Source organism: Bos mutus, chromosome 19, assembly GCF_027580195.1.
Source record: "Bos mutus isolate GX-2022 chromosome 19, NWIPB_WYAK_1.1, whole genome shotgun sequence".
Classification (NCBI taxonomy): domain Eukaryota; kingdom Metazoa; phylum Chordata; class Mammalia; order Artiodactyla; family Bovidae; genus Bos; species Bos mutus.
This window is the reverse complement of record NC_091635.1, coordinates 54,823,628-54,846,185: the sequence shown is the minus strand read 5'-3', so window position 1 is coordinate 54,846,185 and position 22,558 is coordinate 54,823,628. Positions and strand designations below refer to the sequence as shown.

General features: G+C 40.3%; 1 protein-coding gene across 7 annotated transcripts in view; it reads left to right on the top strand.

The window, feature by feature from the left end:
* The window catches only part of ANKFN1 (ankyrin repeat and fibronectin type III domain containing 1), a 444,226-nt gene that overhangs the window by 409,421 nt on the left and 12,247 nt on the right, over positions 1 to 22,558 (top strand). For all 7 annotated transcript variants that reach the window (XM_070357280.1, XM_070357278.1, XM_070357282.1 and 4 more), the window contains 2 exons: positions 2,600 to 2,766; positions 10,024 to 10,237. In XM_070357280.1, the coding sequence (XP_070213381.1) occupies positions 2,600 to 2,766; positions 10,024 to 10,237 (381 nt within the window). The remainder of the gene's footprint in view (positions 1 to 2,599; positions 2,767 to 10,023; positions 10,238 to 22,558) is intronic.

Here is a 22,558-nt window from a genome sequence, read left to right as displayed (position 1 = left end):
TAAACTTTACATAATTGTATTAGTTTTGCCAAATATCAAAATGAATCCATCACAGGTATACATGTGTTCCCCATCCTGAACCCTCCTCCCTCCTCCCTCCCCATACCATCCCTCTGGGTTGTCCCAGTGCACTAGCCCCAAGCATCCAGTATCATGCCTTGAACCTGGACTGGCATCTCATTTCATACATGATATTTTACATGTTTCAATGCCACTCCACTCCAGTATTCTTGCCTGGAAAATCCCATGGACAAAGGAGCCTGGCAGGCTACAGCCCATGGGATTACAAAGAATCAGACACAACTGAGCAACTAACACTTGACTTGAGAAGTTACAGTGTTCCAGGTTTTGAGGAAATAAAAATTAACAGGAGATATGGTTTTTGCCCTCAAAGAAATCAGTCAAGTAAACACATTATTACAATAAAGCAGGATAAATGTCCCAGTGTATTTAAAAACAAGTGGCCTAGGGCCACAAAAGACAGAAACTAATTCTGCCTGGAGTGGAAGAGGTACCAGTTAAGATTTCACTGAGGAGAAGATATTTAACCTGAATGTTCAAGTATGAGGAGAAGCTGACATGAAGGTATTGGTAGAGAAAGTACTGGAGGAGAAGGAAATGGCATGTTCACAAACACAGAAGTACGAAAGGACCTGTAGTTGGCTCAGCTTGACCAGAGCATAGGGTCAATGCAGGCAGAGGGTGGAAGGCATGACAGAAGATATGACTGAAGATATATTAAAATCCTAGATCTCAAGGAGCTTGCTTTACTGTGATGTTTGGATTGTATCCTGAGTCAAGAAGGTGCTCTATGCTGCTGCTGCAGCTGCTAAGTCACTTCAGTCGTGTCCGACTCTGTGAGACCCCATAGACGGCAGCCCACCAGGCTCCCCGGTCCCTGGGATTCTCCAGGCAAGAACACTGGAGTGGGTTGCCATTTCCTTCTCCAATGCATGAAAGTGAGAAGTGAAAGTGAAGTCGCTCAGTCGGGTCCGACCCTCAGCAACCCCATGGACTGCAGCCTACCAGGCTCCTCCATCCATGGGATTTTCCAGGCAAGAGGACTGGAGTGGGGTGCCATTGCCTTCCAGGTGTATAATCAAGGGCAAGCATGAAATGTAGATCATTTGGGAAGAGCTCAATAATCTGCATTTACTGAGATCAGTTCTTCTGAGTGTTAGACGAGGAAGTGTTAGAGCAAAGGAAGTAGAAGGAGGGGTCTAATACAAGAGAGAAAGGAAAAAAAAACAAAACCAAAACTACCCAAAATCAGAAGCCACTCCTTGAAACAGTGCCCAGCTGGATTAAGGATGGGCCACTGGAGCCGTCACTCCATTCTTCTCTACCCCTTCAATACAAGGAGATCCAACAGAGAAGGTCACCCCTACCCTCACCTGAGTTTCATCCTGAGGGAAAATCAAGCAAGGAAGCAGGCAGTGGTAAGACGGGAATTGTAGGGTACACAAAATCTCTCAATGTGCAGAGAAGTAGGGCTTCCTCAGTGAGGTGTGGAGATGACCAGATGCCCCGTTTTGAGGTAGTGTGGTTTTAGCTTCCCAAAATGGCCAGGCCTAGGTCTCCGGAATCAATAGCAAAGAGGCCTGAGGGCAGTAATTAGATGTTCTTCCTAGAATTCCTCACCAAAGAAGCCAGAATAAAAATGCTTCCACAGATCTGGTGAGTTATTACAGCCCTATTTCTGAAGCCTGAAGCACACCGATACAGGTCAGAGGTACAGAGAGTGAGTGAGGTTCCTGGGAAGTGACTCTCCAAACTCAGCAATGCCAGGAAGAGTCTGGTACTACACAAGTCTGAATCCGAATGCTTGCCTCATCTTACTGGACTCTGAAGTTATGGCATGTGAGCAGAGCCGATCAGAGAAGAATGAAAAATCTGACCACCTCAGGCTGCCTGCGTCAGGCTGAGACCCACCCCTCTCTCCCTTCTCCACAGCAGAGATGAAGGTTAGGCTGTCTCCACTGGCCTCTAGCCCACTATCTTTTAAGAGGAGAAGGGGAAAACATAAATGGTCTGCAGCGCACTAGCTCCATCATCTTTCCAGAGGAGTTGAGGAGTTGAGAGGCAGAAGAGGAATCAAAACTCATCATACTAGGTCCTTAGGAAGTTTTCCAGCCAGACAAAACACAAAACACACCCTGAGAAAAACATGTCTTTTATCTTCTGGGACTTCTGGCCTTGGAAAGGAGCATGCAAGATACACACTAGAAATCAGACATGGTAATCAAAACTGGGTTTCAGATGGATATTTGCCTCTTTATTTTTCTCTTTAAATCGGTAAGCAAACTTATTTTCCCAGTAGTAGCCCAACTTTAGGGGCTGAACATAAACTGCAGCTTTAGCCAACTCCACTTCCCCATACCCTACCAGGACTCGGTAAACCTTAAAAGGGAATACTGTCTGACTAAAGCCAGACAACTGGCCCCTTAAGAGCACATTTATAATTTATTTATGGCCTAATATTTTCCAATGATAGGATTAATAAATCATGTTTTCATTCAACTTGTTTTCTCTGAGGTATGAATTTCTCTATTTTGATACCAGATCTTAACATGTTTTATTTTGCTTGTCCATTTTCCAGTTCATTTTTGCAGCTACAGGGAGAAATTTATTAGTCTGTATTGCCGCCTTTCTGCTGTCGTGGAGCTGGATTCTCTGAATACCCAACAGTCCCTGAGGGAAGCAATCTCAGACAGCGAAGTTGCAGCTGCCAAACAAAGACACCAGCAAGTTTTAGATTTCATTCAGGTAACAGTTTGTTTTATCGGAGGTAAAAGGAAGAAGGAAGGGACAGGGTGGTGAGGAGAACCTAGCATGAGAAACAACAGCAGTCTGAGCGAAAGACCACGATGTGCAAATAGACTGTTAATTTGGTTAAAATGCGGAACTCGGGGAAATACAAGTTTTTAAACAAAGGCTTAAGAAAAGGCTACAGATAAATCAGTGTTAATAAGAGCTCTATCGGCCCCTGTGGTGGGTCGCTGTAGTCTCCTACGTTAAACAGAAAAACAACTGCCAGAAGAAGTAGAGATCAGAATAGCAGTACCCGGTAGCCCAGTAATAATTCCAGCAGGAAGAAAAACTGTATTAATTAATTCAATATCACAGAGAAAAAGAACAGAATGATCCATCGGCTTATGTAAACCCAAATTCAAGACGTAAGATTTCTCATTCTTTGGACTTCTTTCTGGCAGAACTGATATTTTAATGCATAGCTATAAAGGTTTAAAAATGTGTGAGCCCTACGGTGATGTCTCAGGGTCTTGAGACAGTGGGACAGAGTAGTCATCAAGAGAATATGGATCTGGTCTGAAAGTGCCCCTAAATCCCTTGGACAAATCTTAGGATCTTTATGCCTGTGCGTGCATGCATACTAAATCGCCACAGTGGTGTCCAACTCTGTGTGACCCTATGGACTATAGCCTGCCAAGCTCCTCTCTCCATGGGATTCTCCAGGCAAGAGTACTGGAGTGGGTTGCCATGGGATCTTTTTCTCCAGGGGATCTTCCTGACTCAGGGATTGAACCTCTGTCTATTACATCTCCTGCATTGGCAGACAAGCTCTTTACAACTAGCGCCATCTGGGAAGCCCTTTTATGCCTGCAGTATAGCCTAATTCACAAAATGAATGCACAGTCCCCTCTTAACCTCAGGGAATACATCTCAAGACTGGATGACTGAAACTGCAGATAGTACTTAACCCTGGATATACTACTTTTCCCTATATGTACATACCTATGCTAAGTTTAATTTATAAATCAGGCACAGTAAGAGATTAGCAACAATAATAAAATAGAACAGTTATAACAATATATTGTAACAAAAATTATGTGAATGTCCTATCTCTCAAAATAGCTTATTGTACAAATTTAATGTCTTTTTCCATCTTAACTAAACACTTATTATGTACTGTGGCCATGACTTTTGCGATTTGAGATATAACAGCAAAACTACTAGGAATTTCTTTTTCCTTTTTCACAATTTCATGGAATGAAGATTCATTCTTATCATAGATCTTAGCAATTTCATCATACAGGTTTTTTTCCCTTACCTTATTAAGTAGAGGACTTTCAACTGTTCAATTAAAGAAAGCACTTTGTAGCTTCTCTTTGTCACAACCAAATTGCCGGCATCTTGCACTCGTGCACTTTGGGGCCATTATTAATTAAAATAAGGGTTACTTGAACACAAGAATTATGATACCACAACAATCTGATAATCAAGGTGGCTACTTAGTGACTAAAGGGTGGGATACGCTGGACAGAGGGATGATTCACGTTCTGGGAATGCTGGGCAGGATGACAGGAGATTTGATCCTGCTATTCAGAACAGTGGCAATTTAAAACTTATGAATTGTTTACTTCTGGAATCTTCCATTTAATATTTTCAGACCTCAGCTGACCAATGGTTATTGAAACTACAGAAAGCAAACCATGAATAAGAGGGGACTTCTATAGCAGCAATAGCCCCATCGTGAATATCACTTTGACATACATTCAGATCAATCTGATAAATACAATATTTGTTGGACACGAGTGTCGGGCACTGTAAGGGAGATACAAAGTTGAATTACACATGGTCCTTGAACTCCGTTTAAAATTCATTAGGGTAAACAAGAAATGTGTACAAATACTATCTGTAAAAATGATTTAGATGCCAAATTTCTTGCCTCGTCACTCAGTCATGTCCAACTCTTTGTGACCCCATGAACTATAGCCCACAAGGCTCCCCCATCCATGGGATTTTCCAGGCAAGAATACTGGAGTGGGTTGCCATTTCCTTCTCCAAGGTACCAAATGAGAAATATAAAAAAATAAAGTAAAAATGTTTTGTGTCGACACAAAGAAGTAAAAATTTACTTACATTTGTGGGCATAAAAAAAATGCCGTAGAGGATGTAACTGATATGTGAGCTGGGCCTAGTGGCATAGGCTAGTCTCTAGTGACGAGAAACAGAATGAAGAACTGCCAAAGAAGAAGCATAAACAGATAAGGGAGAAAGAGCGGAAAAATCCTACCTGGGGAATGATGTGTGATCAAGATTAGTTTGGGCATAAACTGAGTAAAGGACAATAGTGAAAAATAAGGTACGAATGAAAGGAGCAATGAAATCAGATCACATGAGGCTTTATTAGAGACCATAGTAAGAAATTTGTACTTGATGCTGTAGGCCATAGGTACCCAGCCAAAGTGTTGGAGAAAGTCAGTAAGAGGATCTCACAGATGTTCAAGATAGATTCAAGCAGCAGAGGATATTCCTCCCATTCGCATTGGTGTGGCCACACTGGTTGTTCACAGTAAGTGCTCATTCTCATTGGCTACTAAATAATTTGCACGTCATTCCTAGACTTAAGGAGAAAACTAAAGGCAGGGAAACCAGACACAAAGCTATTACACAACCCTCCAAGCAAGTTACGAGGACCTAAGATGAGAAAATGCTGTGAACTCTGGGCAAATAAAGTTCTCTAAATCTCAATCTCCTCATCTGTAAAATAGGGATGATAATAATAGGACTAGCTTTCAGTGTCACTGAGAGAATTCAATACGATAATACATATAACGATTTCACTGAAGTGCCTGCACATAAGTATGCAATAAATTATACATTCATTCATTAATAAGAAGGGAAAATACTTTAAAGCATGATATGCAAGATTAGGGGTTTATTAAGTACTCATGAAGAAGATATTGTAATATGCTTGCAAAGTGTGAGCCAGACAAGTCCCAGCCTACTTCTCTCATACTAAATGAGATATTTTAGGTGACCTCTTAGACTAAAAAAATAAACCTTTCAAGAACTTACTTGCTTTCTTGACCTGAAAACACAGTATTTAAAAATTAAAACCATTTCCATCATTTATTTTATTTCTAGTAAAAATGAAATACTGATAGGGTAAGGGGGTGGGAAAAAGAAGAAAGAAGCAGAAGGAGGATAGGAAAGATTGGCATATCTTTTGAACCCAATGTAAGGAATAGGGGAGCATGGTAAGAAGAAGAATGACCAGAATTCAGTTAGCATACATTTTTAGTCTGGAATCTTCCACTGATAAACCTTGGACTGTTGGACAATTCATTTGATTCAAGGTCCTCAATTGTAAGAACTGGACTGGATGACTTCTCAAGCACCGAGTTGGCTCTAACATCCCATGACTTCTTTAACAGCCATAATTAGTTTGATAGAAGCACTTCTTTAACTTTACCTTAGGTTCTATTTCCACTTTATTCCAACTAAGGCTCCCCTGAATCCATTACGTTCAGCCAAGAACACTGACTTTCTTTAGCCTGTCACATACTCCAAGAGTCCCTGGCTTCATTCTTACTTCCAGATGACAGTCCTCACCCCTTTCTTTCTCACCTAGCCTATGGCTCCACTGCTTTCTTCTCTTTCCTTTTCAGCACACCATTAAGTGGGATGGATGAAGGCAAGCGAGGCCAGGAATTCTTTAAAGTTCTAGCCTGCTCTGGTTTCCTAAAGCAGGTAACTTGAGAGCCCTCTGTACGTACTCTCCAGCTAGCCAGCCAGGTAAACGGAGACTTGGATGAAAGCCAGTTCTCCAAGAGTTCAAGAAAGCACTTCTTGGCCAGGCTAAAACCAGACCGTCTTGCACCCACAGCCTTCAGTGGACTGCCCTGCTCCATCCAACATGGATAATTTCACTGACTAGAGTTAATGCAGGATCATCTCGCTCCTTAACGAGATTGGGCTTCTCAGTCTCTCCTGCTCAGAATGAAAACCAGCTGCAGCCATTCACCCACGGGCATCCACCGCTCAGTCCACCACACACCATAATCGGCAGAGGCAAGTGCCAGCTGTGGGAGCGTTTGTGTGATTCCAGATCTAAGACAATGTTGAAGGCACTACACAAACCAAACATTGTAAAGAGCAAGGGAGTCTATGTAAATACAGTTGGGAAAAGAAGCCAAGCAGTGCAGCCAGAGAGGAAGGGCTGGGCCGGGGGAGGTGTAGAAAATCACAGATAAGGTATACAGCCTTTACAGACAACACATGAGGCAGAAATGTCAGAGTGCGGAGACTTGGCACTGGGCATATTTGGAGCTGCTAAAGCCGAAAGGGCAATTAGGCTATAATTTATATACTGGAATGCTTCAAATGCTCCTAAGCTGTAATAGAAACACAGCTCATTAAATATAGCCAATCTATCATCCCCTCAAGCACCTTGTAACTGTACTGTGAGAAAACCAATCACCTTTACATTTTAATAAAAATATTATCTTGCCTGAGTACAGAGAAAGGAGTGTAATTTATGGGATGAAAACCAAAATTTTTAAAGGGCTAAGTGAGAAATGGATGCAAAACTTTTAACCAACAGACCTAGTGAGTTCATGGTCTTTCTTTTCTAAAAACATGTCAGCAAGTCTTTAGAAGCTGTATTTGGACCTTAAAATCAAGGGGATTATGTTGTCAGTTATTTTTAGATCAACAGTATAAGGTAAAATGAGTGAAAATTGTGCTTCTTTTAGAGCTACTTAACTAAGTCCGTTAAACTCAGTCCATAGGTTTCCTTCTACCTATGTTTCTGATTTCTCTTCAGTTAACACTTCTTCACTGCATCACTGAGAAAATTAAGAAATAAGCATTGTCTCTACACATAAGTTTTTAAATTTTTATACTAAATCTCACTATCCATCCTCAGTAGTAAGGCTAAAACAACCTATCCAAAGAGAACAAGTGGAGGACGAGTTATTAATAATTGTATTCATTTCTTAAGGCTGCTGCAAGAAATTGCCACAAACCTAGTGGCTTAAACAACAGGAATCTATTCTCTCACAGTTCTAAAGGCCAGAAATCTAAAGTCAAGGTGTCGGCAGAGCCACATTCCCTCTGGAGAAGGGGAGAATCTATCCTTGGCTTCCTCCAGCTCCTGGTGGCCACTGGCATCCCTTGACTTGGGGCTACCTCAATTCAATCTTTGCTTCTGTGGTCACACAGCCTCCTCTTCCGCCGGCCACATCTCCATCTGCCTCACTCTCATAAGGATGTCTTCATGCAGACATTTGTCACTGGAATCAAGGCCCACCTAGATAATCTAGGATAAAATCCTCCCGTCAAAATCCTTACCAATCACATCTTTTGCCATGAAAGGTAACATTCATTCTTTTGTCGTATAAGGTAATACAGGTTCCGGGGATTAGGATGTGGACATATGTTTTGGGAGGTCACATTCTATCCACTACAGTAACCGTGATTGTCATTGTAATGACTGAAAATTTTATAAGAACGTACAGCTTACAATGTGCACTCACCTACATCATCTTACTTAATCCTCATAATAATTCTGTCCAAGGACAGAGATCTCAAGTATTAGATAACCATTCACTCATACCTTCACTGGCTGAGCAATCATTTACTGAGTACCTATTCTTGGCACAGCCAAGAGTAAAAGGCACAGAAGCACAGTACCTGCCTTGGCAGGACCTCTAAAAGCTGTCCATAGTCACGCAGTGCCTCACTTTGAGATGAGAGTATGCTGCATGAGGTGGGATCAGTAAAAGCTAGCTGAGAAAGCAACAATCTCATTAAGAAAATGTGTCCAAGCGTTAAATGGAACTTCCACTTTATTTACCCCTTGAACTTCAGATTCTTCCCTATATAATGTTCAGTGGGCCTGCCACCGTTGAACCTTCAGCCCAACTCACTGGCTGACAACGCCTGGAGCTCAATTTCATGCTTTCATTAACAACACTAAAAACTGCCCAGTTCTGTCACTCCAGGATAGAACATTACCAGAAAGCAAGGGAAAATGGCAACCAACCACGCAGTGCCATGCATTAGCTCACTCAGACTTGCCTGTCACTCTGAACTCTCACGGTTTCAGAAGTCACTCTGTATTAATTGGAAGCATCTGGTTTGTGGATATTCTTTGAAGAGGATTCTTGAAGTACATATTAAGACTCTAAAAATTGAAATTTGAAAATAGAACATTAGATAGTCCCTTCTATAATCAGAGACACCCTAACCGTGTAGTATCCATACAATAAACATCTTCTAGCCGGAAACTGAGAACCCCAACTTTCTAAGGGTTCTTCAAAAATAAATCATAAAGTGTCAGAGCTGGAAGGGACCTTAGACATCATCCAGCCCAGCTTCTTCTTTTCACAGCGAGGTAAATGGGTCAGAAGTCAATGGCTTGCTCAAGGCACCCCGTGAAACTAGATGCAAAGCTGTTTATTCCAGTAATGCTTTACTAGTTCACACAGGACTACAACTACATTTCTTTCTCCACCTGTTCTGAAATTCGGACTTTATCATATGCCTTCCCCATAAATCCTAATGAGGAATATTTCATTACATGCTGAGAATTAATAGCAGTTTACATGTGTGAGAAATGTACCCTGCAGTTTTACAAAGCACCTTCAAATTTATCATTTCACCCAATCATCACAGCAGTCCTGTGGCGTATAAAAGAAATATTTTGTCCACATTTCACAAATAAGGCAACTAAAGCTCAAAGGGGTCAAGTGATTTGCCAAAGTTTGTTCTAGAACCAATAAGTTGCAGAGCCCAGCTGGAAGCCAAGTCTTTCACTATTTGCCTTAAATGAAATAGCCTCTTGGGTAAAAAACATGCAAGACACAAAAGGTTATAAAAACGAGGTATTTTCTGGTTTAGTAAATCTATGTTGAAAATATTTTACCCACGCTCAAAACCAGATACTGTAGAAAATGTATCATGTTGGACCCTCAGGGAAACTTAACGCCTTTTTAAAGCTGTTCACTAATTCAATGCATGCATGTATGCTAGGTTGCTTCAGTCATGTCCAACTCCTTGCGACTGCACGGGCTGTAGCCTGCCAGACCACCCTGTCCATGGAGATTCTCCAGGCAAGATTACTGGAGTGGGTTGCCATGCCCTACTCCAAGGGATCTTCCTGACCCAAGGATCGATTCCGCATCTCTTGCTGTCTCCTGCATTGGCAGGCAGGTTCTTTACCGCTAGCATCACCTGGGAAGCTAATTCGGTGTATTTTACCATTTTATTCCAAAGCAAATAGACGAAGTTTGGCGTGAAATGAGGTGGATCATGGATGCTCTACATTATGCAAGATACAAGCAACCTGTTTCTGGCTTATCCATCACTAAGCTGATAGACACTTCAGATGAGCAGAACCTAAAGAAGATCAATTCTACATCATCACATATAGACTGCCTTCCATCACCATCCCCATCCCCAGAGATGCACAGAAGAAAGGCAGTGAGTGGTAAGCAATAAGATCCAAAATTCTGTGTTTCGGTCACCGGGTGCTTGGTCCTAATCTCCACTGATGAGGTTTGTGCTGAGTCATTAGACTCAGCAAGCAGCAGAAAACATTGCTCAGCAGTAAGAGTCTAGAAGCAGAGAAGAAAAAAATCAGAACAGGGGAGGGTAGGAAGCTCGGGCAATGACCCGAGATCATATCCAGTTAGGAGTGGGGAAGATTCATGCCAGTTCTAATTCAAGCTTCCCATATACAAAAGGAATTTGACCAAAACCAGGGAGTAAAGAAAACAGGCCCAGTCTCCAGTAAAATAGGGACTAACAGGAATGAGGCAGGAAGGAGGTCCTAGCCTGGGTAGGAGGTCCAGGCAAACTTCCCACCAGCATGGCACCAGTGTCCCGGGGTGAAGACGGGAAAGCAAGAAACCGTGGGTAAACTAGAATCCTTTGGTCTTATCATGGATACAACAATCTGGAGACAACGTTACTGACAAGCTGCAGGAGATGCCTAGCAAGCCTCCTCCACTCTTAGGAATTAAATTCGACTTTATGTGGTAAATACTAACTGAAAATCATAGTTAACACAAACTTCTGCAAAACCCTTTTATACTTATAAACAGAGAGAAAACATACTAGTCAAAGGCAATATAATGAATGTTCTTGCCTAGAACATGTTGAAACAAATGCCATTTTTCTAATCAATTAAAAATGGTATTCAAGGCATCTTTATTCTATATCTTATAGGAGCCAATTTTATATGTTCTACAATGATAATAATTGATATTTTTAATAAACAGTTCTAAAATGTGAACTTGTCCCATAGGGGGCAGCATGGTGTAGCAGAAAGAGCCTTAGAAATCAAAGACCTGGATTCAAATTCCAGCTTTGCTTTGCTAGCTATATGAGCCTGAACAGATTACTACATCTGAGTCTGCCTCTTTGTATGTAAAATGAGAATAATACTATATACACCTTGAAAAGTTACTTGTGAATAAGAATCTATGTCAGAGGTTCACAGAACATAATAGAAAATAAATTGTAATATAGTATTTAATGTTATTTTTATTTCAGAAAACTTTAGCGGGGTTATGAACCTTTTCTATAAGGAAGTTTATGTACATTCTAAAAAACTTCAGTGTCTAAAAACCAAAACTTGGCAAGTGTAAGAACTTGAGAGACACTTATTTATATTACCAAAGGGTTCTATCACTTAACAAATAATTCAACAAAATAATTAGGTAGGTTTTTATAGATTCCCAGTAAGCTCAGGATACAAATAAAACACTATCCTTACCAAAAGCGAATTAATGGGGGAGACAGACACATTACAAACAACTTCATACTAACTAACTGCATATGTGCTACTGGTATAATAAGGATACGCAGAGGGTGTTACAGAATCTAATGGGAGTGTTAACCAGGAACTCATAAAATCAAAGACAGCTTCCTGGAGGAGGTGATAAAGTCAAGTACTGAAGGATAAGCAGAATTTGAACTGAAAAAGAAGAAAGCATATAAGCAGAGGAGGCAGAAGGTGCAGGTGTGTTGTAGTTCAGGGAACTGTAAGCAGTCTGGCTGAACTCAGGATCTAAGGATAGTATCCTTTTTTTCTTTTTTTCAATTAAAAAGCATTTATTGGTCACCCATTCTGTTCCAGGCACTCTTAAAGGTAAAAAGGATATAGTGTGTGCTCCCATAGAGCTGGCATTCTAGGATGACAATGAAAATAGAAACAAGATGATTTCAGATAGTGAAAATTCCAAAGTATAATACAAAACAGCAATTAAGGTGGCTAGGAAGGGTGCTGAATTCACTAGGATAAACAGCAGAGACCTGTCTGTGAAAGTTACATTTGAACCAGCCAAAAAAAAAAAGAAAAGGATCCAGTTATGCAAAGATCTGGAGTCGGAATATCCCAAGCAACAAAACAGCAAAAGGCCCTGAGGTGAGCGAGGGGTGAAAAGATGGCGGAAGTCTTTGGAGTAGATTGAACAAAGGGGCTGGTGGTGAGAGAAGGGGTACAGAGAAAGGCAAGGAGCAGATCAGGCCGGGCGTGGAAGGAAGCTGGAATTTTATTCTGTTTGTGATGGAAAGCCATTGAAAGCTTTTAAGCAAGGATGGATGTATTGCAAGGATTTAAGCAAGGATTGAATTATTCTTTAGAATCAAATCTGTCTGTTGCTTGAAGAGACCAATGTTGGAAACAGGGAGATCAATCAGAAAGCTATTAACAAAGAAGATAGCAAGTTTTCTGGCATCAGGAAATTATGATGTCATTTACCAAAAACAGATGGACAGGAGGAGAAAAAGTTTGAGCAAATGGGTATGGTGAATTTAGGTGAGTTTTAGGGCATTCCATGCAAAAAGAAACATTCAAAAGCAAATAGGATGCATGGGGTGTGAAGTTCAGAAAAGATAAATGAACTAATAATATAGATTTAATAATGGTTGACATATGAATGCTTGATATTCCCTATGAAAATGTTTTATATTCCCCATGAATATGCTTGATATTCCCTAGAGAGAGTAGGTAGAGTAAGAGAGGAGAAGGAAAGATGTCTGTGGAACAGAGCAGCAAAACTTCTTAAACTGAGAAGTGAAGACAAGAGGAAGAAGACAAAAAAGAGAGCAGTGTCACAAAAATTAAAACATGTCAAATGATGGTAGACAAGGTTAAATAAAACTGAACAGCTTCTGTTGTTTTGTTTCGTCTTTTCAACAAGAAAGTCGTCAGTAACCTTGATGACAGCAGTTTGAGAAGGAAAGGAGACAGAAACCACATAGAAATCGATCAGGGAGTAACCCGGAGGTTAAAAACATGGGGCCAGTAAGGATACACTTTTCAGAATCTTGTAGCTGGGGAGGTGTGAGCTTGAAAGGGCATGTTTACAAGGCAGGACACATATACCCTCTGTTGTTCCCCAATTCACATAACTCTACAAACAGCTCTTCAGTTGTACTCCCACCTTCACAGCCGTTGTCTGTCCTCTCTGCTCACAGAACTTTCTCAGTGTTTAATCTTCTCTTAGCCACAGGCTCCTAAGTAGGTCCCCCCTGGCTGTATGCGGGTGGCCTCTCTCCTGTGCCACGTAAGTGCCAAATTCTCACGTTGCCCAGATGACGGGTTACACACACTCCCTGCTGGGAAGATCTGGCCAATTACACTTGGATTTTATTATTAACTTAAAATGTGAGCGATCATCATTCTGTTTCTTAAAATATAACTCTCTCTTGGGTCCATTTATTTCTCTGAAGCCAAGATTCCATGGGCTGTGAAACACAAAGATGTGGAGGGCAGTAAGTGAAAAATGGAACCCGGGGACCGGGAAACTGATGGGAACGGGGAGAAACATTTAGCATCCCTGCACAAAAGCAGAAGCGTTTCAGAGCAACAGAATCTGCACCTGCATACTCTGTCCTCTCCACTAGGGTGACTATTTTTAATTGCTTGGAAACCATTAATGAAAAGGGGAAAATCCAATTTAGAGGTACATCCCCTCCGGGTTGCTCATAGGTCAAAGTTTACAACACAGTTTCATTCAGTGTGAGCAGGGGTCACCTAATTTCTGAGAAGTCTGCTGGAAATGCAAAGCCTGTCACAAGCCTAGACTCTGGTACCAGCCCAAGATTCCGCTTGAAGGCTGTTGAGTACCTTGGATTTGTTTGTGTGTGTATATGTGCATGTGGTTGGACGGGCAGGGTGGGAGGGCAGTGGAACTTTTACTTCCCATTTCTGTGTGGTTTTCAGACACAAAGTACAACTCCTCTGAGTCAATTAAAATTAAGCATCTCCCAAAGACCCAAGGGGGAAAGTTGGCTCCTAGCAAAGGCAGCACAAGGCAGGGGGTGGAATGCCTGGTCCATGGCTAGGTATTTTCTCTCCCACTCCTTTTCTGTGGGTATAGTGGTCACAGACAGCAGCAATTTTTTTTTTTTTCCGATACTGCTATTTCTCCTAGTGATGCATGGGTGAGGCAACAAAGGGGAGGGGAGGCGTTGTTTCCTTCAGATGCATGTGAAGATTATCCTGATCTTCCAAATGTAAATCTTCCCAGTAAGATTTCCCCCAGATGAAGTTAAGATTAAGAACACTGTGGCGTAAACTAAACAGCCCAAAAAAATACATAAATAAATAAATAACAGGAATCTGAAGATGGGAAATTAGAAGGTGAACAAACCCGTGAGCTTCTACTCAAGGCTTGATGATTTATTAAAATTCTTTGTTTCTAAATTATCTAAATTCCACCCAAATACAGTGGAAATAAATTCAGTGAAGCACACACACAGAAAGTACCAGTTTGAACAGTGATATATTAAAAATGTGCATATAGATTCTTAGGGCAAATACTACTTCTTTTTCCTTTCTTTCTGTCCTGCCATGTCCCTTGCCTCTAAGAGAAAAGCAATAGCTTTAAATCAGGTATTCCTTCCTGCAGTGTCATCTCCCCATAACACCCTCAAAATCCACATCAACTCTACTCTGCTGTTGTTGCCTGGTCCGCAGAGGCCAGGAGTTGCAATACCCATTACAATGGCAAGAAAGCCAGGCTTCCTGAGCCAGCACTAATACTATGGGCAGAACTTCCATCAGACAGCTCGTGGGTCAAGCAGAGGGGAAACTCGAGGCTCTACCAGTGCTGGTCTGCCCAGTGGGCCCTCTAAGGGAAATTGAGGAGCACAACCAGCTTTATTAAAATAACAACCGGGCAAGGCGCCTACGATGCTTAATGGAGCATATGGCCTGGATCTGGGGATGGAAGCTGCACTTTGCATTCTTTTCCAGGAAGGGAGGGAGTGGCAGTGGCCTAAAATCCCTGGAAACTCTCCTCGGTGCCCTGGCTGGCATCCTGGAGATTTTCCCAGCTTGTTCTGGGAGGGGTATCCCACTCTAAGCAATAGGTTCCACTAAGTCCTATAATAAATAAGACAACCACCATGGAAGTCAAATATTTAGATTCCCACTAGAGCAGGGTTTCCAAAGGTCCATGAACTTACAATATAATATTTACCACTTCATACTTAAGCCCTTTTTCATCTCTTTCCTGGGTTAGCACAGTTATAACTTGCTCTTTCTCTTGATTTATCTCCTATCTCCCTTGCTCTTGGGAGTTATAGTAAAAATTTACATAATTTACAAATTCTTTGCTAAATCTAGGATGAGAAATACAGTACTGGACTAATACAAGACACCATTCAAGACATTATTGTTCTTTATTATCAATGCAATTCTCACAGCAAAATCTTGAAGTTTCTTTATTACTGGTTTGTATTATTAATGAGTCACCTCTTAATACGTTTTCTAGCTATTCTCTATTTAAAAGTGAAAAAGATTTCAATATTAACACCTTCTGTTTGTAAGGCTCTTAAACTATATTTAACAAACTAATTTAATCCTTATAGCACCTATAGAAGATAGGTAACATGATTACCTATATGCTACAGATAAAGGGGCTAAGTTGGGAGGGGCTAAGTGATTTGTTCAACATCATATACACAGTAAGGAGCAAGGCAGGACTTCAGCCTAATTTTCAGATAATTGTTCTTTCTACTACAACTCTGCTGACTCAAGTTAAGAGTCACCAAATATGAAGCAAAATGAAAAACACAAAATGAAGTTAAATGATGTAGATGATTGTTTTCAGACTATTTCTGTGGCAGATTAAATTAGATCTTTTCAGACTGCTTTCAGTATTGTTTTTAGGAAGCAATCAAATCTCACTCTTTAAGCTTTCAGATTTCAATATTTGTTTCAGTTTCAATTCCATGCAGCATTCTCTACTGAGACTCTTGTACGTATCAGATATAGCACAAGAGGCTAATAATACAATGATGATGAATTCACACTCTACTCCTCATGGTCTGTTCATATGTCCACATTCAGATCTGGGAAATATAGAGGATGTATGTCCCTTAGCTTAACTCCTTCCTTAGTCCTTTCCTTCACTGACTGGCTTCTCCAACATTTACTAAGCAGAGCTGAATAAGACACGGTGCATGCCCTCTGGAGTTTACACTTAATGAGAGAGATAAAAATATAAAAGAATAATTTATAATAAATCTTGATAAATGCAGTAACAGAGATATAAATAAAATGCTTTATGAGCCAAGAGAACTGAGCAACTAACTCAACCTGGGGACATCAGCACCAGCTCTTCCTAAGACTGAGTCTTAAAATGTGATTCTCAATCAAAATATCAGAATGTCAGCCCTTAAAGCATACCTTCATATACTCACTAGTCACTATCTGTATGCTGTGGTGTCAAAGTGCAAACTGTTCTTGTAGAGCATTTGACCTGACTACAGGCTGGAAAGAGTTTAGCGGTACAACCCCCTTAGCACTTGCTTCTAGACATTTTTACTATCAGACACCTAGTGGGTTAAACGGTGGCCAACCAAAAGACATGTTTGTGTCCTAACTCTCAGAACCTGTGACCTTATTTGGAAAAAGAGTCTTCACAGAGGTATTTCAGAACCTTGAGATGAGATCATCCTGAATTATCCAGGTGGGCCCTAAATCCAATTACGAATGTCCTTAAAAAACACAGAAGAGGGTCCATGTGAAGGCAGAGGCAGAGACTGGAGCGATGCAGCCCAAGGTATACACAGCCACCAGCAGCTGCTGCTGGTGCTAAGTCGCTTCAGTCATGTCTGACTCTGTGCGACCCCATAGATGGCAGCCCACCAGGCTCCCCCGTCCCTGGGATTCTCCAGGCAAGAACTCTGGAGTGGGTTGCCATTTCCTTCTCCAATGCAGGAAAGTGAAAAGTCAAAGTGAAGTCGCTTAGTCGTGTCCGACTCTCAGCGATCCCATGGACTGCAGCCTTCCAGGCTCCTCCATCCATGGGATTTTCCAGGCAAGAGTACTGGAGTGGGGTGCCATTGCCAGTAAGAGGCAAGACATTATATTTTCCCCTAGAGCCTCCAGAGGGAGTGCCACCCAGCTGACTCCCATGGCTTCAGACTCTCACAGCTTCCAAAGCTGTGAGAGAATACATTCCTGTTGTTTTCAGCCACACGGTGTGTGGTCATTTGTCACAGCAGCCACAGGAAACTAATACAAACCTAACATATTTCTCTCACTAAAAGCTTAACATAACTGTGTGGGCATCACACCAAGTGGATCACATGAACTAGGTCCCAGCCCGCAGGAAGCTTCCACAGAAAGCCATGGGAATAGCAGTAGAGCAGGTCTTTGAAAGAAAGAAAAAAGTGAAGTTGCTCAGTCCTGTCCGACTCTTTGCGACCCCGTGGACTGTAGCTCACCAGGCTCCTCTGTCCACGGGATTCTCCAGGCAAGAGTACTGGAGTGGGTTGCCATTTCCTTCTCCAGGGGATCTTCCCGACCCAGGGATCAAAACTGGGTCTCCCGCATTGCAGGCAGACATTTTAACCTCTGAGTCTTTGGTCTTTGGTGTGACACAAATCTGCATATAGGTTCCTATTCTGCCACTTATCAGCTTATATGAGCTGGAAATTTTAATAAGCCTAGGCTTCAGTATCCTTATGTCCGAATGGGAACTGGTGTAAGAATTAAATAAGATAAAGCTCCTAGAACACTGAGCATGATGGCTGGCTCACAGTGAGCACTAAGTAAACATCAAGCACTATTATTATTATTGTGGATACAAATGAATAGTATATATGGATAGCTGAATAGACGTCAGTGATCAAATAGAGAAGGAAGTTTGACTAAAGTCAATTACCAGTTAATTGCATGGATCTTATTTCCAGCCCAGTGTCAAATCTTCAATTAATCTCTCTTCATCAAGGCCCTATGGCACCTACCACTACCATCATCAAAAACAGCCAAGAGTTCTGAGACTGTTTTCTGTTTCCACATGCGCACCTGTGGCTGATTCATGTCGATGTCTGGCAAAAACCACTACAATATCGTAAAGTAATTAGCCTCCAATTAAAATTAATTAATCATTTAATAAATAAATTTTAAAAGATAGGGAAAAGGACTGTCTAAAAATTGTTTTAAGAAAAGCATTCAGCCCAAGCCTTTATCCAGTTCTCTTAACTTGAAAAGCTGTGTCTGCCTTCTTCCCTAGCCAGGAGTCCTTACGTTTTTTCACTAAAGATCGATGACAGCACCGGCGCTCCCAACTGATTCTCCTTGCTACTTCCATCAACTTATTGCTCACATCTTCAGTCGTTCCCTTTCCAACAGTGTCTTCTCTGCCCACAAACACCTTCCCTCAACTGTGCTACCCACCATGTTCCCATTCCAGCCCTCCAGGATGGTTTGGCCAACCGCTTAAGTTCAATCTGTCCCAAATGAAATTTACCGTGTCTTCCACTGCCCGACCCTCTTGCAGTTAAACTCCTCTGGTTTGATGCTATTCCTATCTTCCAGGCCCCAAGGCTAGAAACATATTTGTCATTTCAGGGCCTTCACACTTGCTTCTCCAAGTTGCCTAGAACACTATTCCCTAAAATTTTGATAAAGCTGGTTCCTTCTGATCATTGAAGTCTCATCTAGACTCCAGAGATTCCTCCCCTGGCTACCTTATTTAAAGAACCTCCCTCCCAAGTCACTCTCTAGCTGAAATCCAGTTTCATTTTATTCACAGAACTTTACACTCTCTGAAATTAATCTTAGGTATATTCTGACTTACGTATTGTCTACTCCACCTTCTATGAACTTCTTGAAAGCATAGACCATGTCCGTCTATCATAAAATATGTGCTCGGTAAACATCTTCAAATGAATGACTTTGCTGGAGTTCTATTTTCGTCCTCATAATCACCAGTGTTGCTCAACCCCACAACCTAAAAAGGGTCGATATTTAAAGGAAAAAACATATCTTGGACAACAGCATCCCAGCTGGCCTCCCTGTTCTTTCCTCTTGATTCAGTTCATCTTACATCCTACCTGCAACATAATTATTATAAATTTCAGCTCTCATCTTGCTAATTATTTCTTTAAATGTTTCTGATAAATTACCCATTGGCTACAAAATTAGGTACAAACTCCTTATCTAGGCATTCACTGTTCTCCTCTGGCTCTATCCTGTCTTTTAAAAAAAAATAACCTCTTTTAACCATGTATTTAAAATAATTGTAAGAACATCAGGTTGCAGAGAAATGTACAGGAATTTCCATGTTCTCCTTCCCCAGGCTCTCTCCAGTGTTCACATCTTACACAGTTCTTGTACAATATCAAAACCAAGAACCTGGTACAATCTACTGTTCATCTAAATTTCACCAGTTATATTCATTCGAGTGTGTGTGTGTGTGTAGTGTGTGTATGCACATAAGCATGTAGACTCGATTGCATAGCCCTGTGCAATCTGTCATATGTATAGTCTTGGGTAATCACCACCATAGTTAATTGTACCAAATCCACAAAACTTCCTGTTACCCCTTTATACCTTACACACCACACCCCACTCCCGCCCCTACCCTGGCTACTACTAATCTGTTCTTCATCTCTATAATTATTTCATGAATTTTACATAAATAGAATTCTTTATTTGTATTTATGAGTAGCATTTCATTGAATGGGTGTATCACAATTTGTTTAATCACACATCCATTGAAAGATATTTGGGTAGTTTCCAGTTTGGGGTTAATACCAATAAAATTGTTATATGAGCATTCATATACAGGTTCCTGCATGAAAATAAACCTTAATTTTTCTAGGATAAATTCCTAGAGTGAAAATGCTGGCATCTTACTTTTGTAGCCCCATTTTCCCCAAATTCCACTCTTATTCCCATCATCAGGACTACTTATACTGTTTCCTTTCACTCTGTTTTCTAATCCTTTCCTCAACATTTGTATATTTATTATTAAAAGCTGCCTCAAATAATTTTTTGAAAGTAGATGAATAAATAAATTAATATACATAGAAACAGATGAATGAATGGAGAGAAAAAATAAACACAATAGTGTTTTATCAATCCTGTCCCAATAAAATATGATCTATTCTATAAACCTGCATCTTACTTGCTAAACTTCTTTTATAAAAGGTATGTTCTTCCACAGTCTTATAGATGCATATACCCCACTTCCATTAAAACAGTAAAATCCCTGAAACAGATCATTTCTTATTAATTTTACATTCAGTCAGCCACTAAACATGGTGTTTCTGTTAGAGAAGGAGCTCAAGCAAAACAAAATCTTCATTGTTGAACAAATGGATGAATTAAGTATCTTTGCCGGAAGGGGGCTCTGGTCCAACCAGGAAACCAGAATGTTATATTTGCATTAAAACGATAACTAACAATACAAGTCTATACAAGCTAAGTGCCAAAAGATAATAGAAGCAAAAAATATTTCAGAAGTGCAGAAATGAGCCATCCTTTCTGGGACAGTTGAGAGATACTTTCTAAAAAAGGCTTTGTTTGAGAGAATCCTTGAATAGATGAGTGGAACCAAAATAAATAAATAAAGGGAGTCCTTTTTGATAAACATTAGTTAAAGAACAACATATGAGTTGATCTCATTCTCTGTAGCTGGATCCATAGTAGGGATGTGCCCAAATTTTTAAACCATTCCCCTAATAAAAAACATTTAGATTTGCATCAGTTAGGATTAAGTCTGAATCTGTGTTACAGAAAACCCAAATAAGGGTGTCATTAACACAAGATACTTTATTTCTTTCTTATGTGAAAGAAGCCCAGAGATAAGACAAATCAGGGACAGTTCGTAGACGCTATGGTCTTCAGACACCATGCTCCATTTTTCAGCTCCACCATCTTAGAACATGGCTTCCTTTTCCAAGGTTGCCTCATGAGCCCAGCCAACACATCTTGTTACAGGCAATTGGAAGAAAAAACAAAATGGTCCATCTCCCAGCTAAGCCAGCTCCTTGAATGCAGCCTTCCAAAAGCTTCGTACCATACTTTCAGTTCTATCTCACTCGCCAGAATTTAGTTATATGACCATGCCTAGCTGCAAAGGAAGCTGAAAAAAAAAAAGTGGTCTTTTACATGAATGCACTGCTGTCTCAAACAAAATTTAAGATTTTGTAACTAAAAAAGGATAATGGATATTGGGTAGCAGCCAGCAGCAAGCGAACAAAACTGAAATCTTGTCCTGCCAATGAGTAAGGAATGTCATCTTCTACAGCCAGGAAAAAAAGGAAAAGAAACACTTCACTCCCTGACCCTGAAATAAACAAACAACCAAAAAATATATATTACATCTGGTTCTAGTCCCTAAAATAGAAGAAACCTTAATCCCATTTGTGTAAATTACTCACTCCATTAACAAAACATTTTTTTTCCCCTGAAGCTTGCAATAGTCTTCTGATAATCATGTCTGATTTTCCACCATGAACAGACTAACTATAACCTTATAACCCTGTGGGTTTTCATTTCAAATACCTGTTGTATTTTTTAATCAGCAAGCCAGTACTGAATTTGGACTCCCTTGCAGAACTTTGCCAAGTAAAGTATTTTTCTTTTCTTAAACTATTTTTCTTTTCTTAATGCTTCTGTGTCTCTAAGTCTTCCTTTCACAGGAGTCTCAGCCACAAGGTTATTTCTAGTTTTTCACTATTATAAATCATGTTACAGTAAACAATTTGTAAATGCTTCCATGTACACATAGTGACAATTTCTCAAACATAGATATCTAAAAAAAGGACTTGCTGGGACAAATGATATGCACATTTTTAATCTATTCTACAAAGCTGCTATCCAAAGAGCCAGACCAGCTTATAGTCCCACCACCATTATATGAGGGTCCCTGACTTCCTACACATCACCAACACAAGAGATTATCATTCTTCTCAACACAGGAGTTGATCATTCTATTTATTTTCAGCAAATCTGATGGGCAAAAAAAAAAAAAAAAATGCCCTGTTTTTACTTCAACTGCATTTCCCAAATTACTACCTAATTAGTAATTATAGTCTACCTAGGTTGAATAGCTTTATTATGCTTATTGGCCACTTGTATTAAATATTCTTTGAAGTGTTGGTTATCTTCTGCCCATCTGGATTGTCTTCTAATTTACAGGAAATCTTTATGTAGTCTGTAAAATTAATCTTTTCTTATACATATTATCACTATTTTCTTTCAATCTATCCCTTACCTTTACTTTGTTTATGTGATCATTTCAAAGTATTAAGCGTTCATATATTCAAATTATCAGTTACTTCTTTTCTGACTTCTGGGGTTTTATCTTGCTTAGAAAGACCTTCCTACCCAAAATTACAAACATACTGTTTTCTAATACTTGTAGAGTTTGCTTGCTATATTTAAACTACATGGAATTTACTTTTATATGTGAGATGACAGAGGACATTCTCAAATTATTTTACTAAAGGATAACCACTTGTACCAACACTATATACTGAAAACTCTATTCAC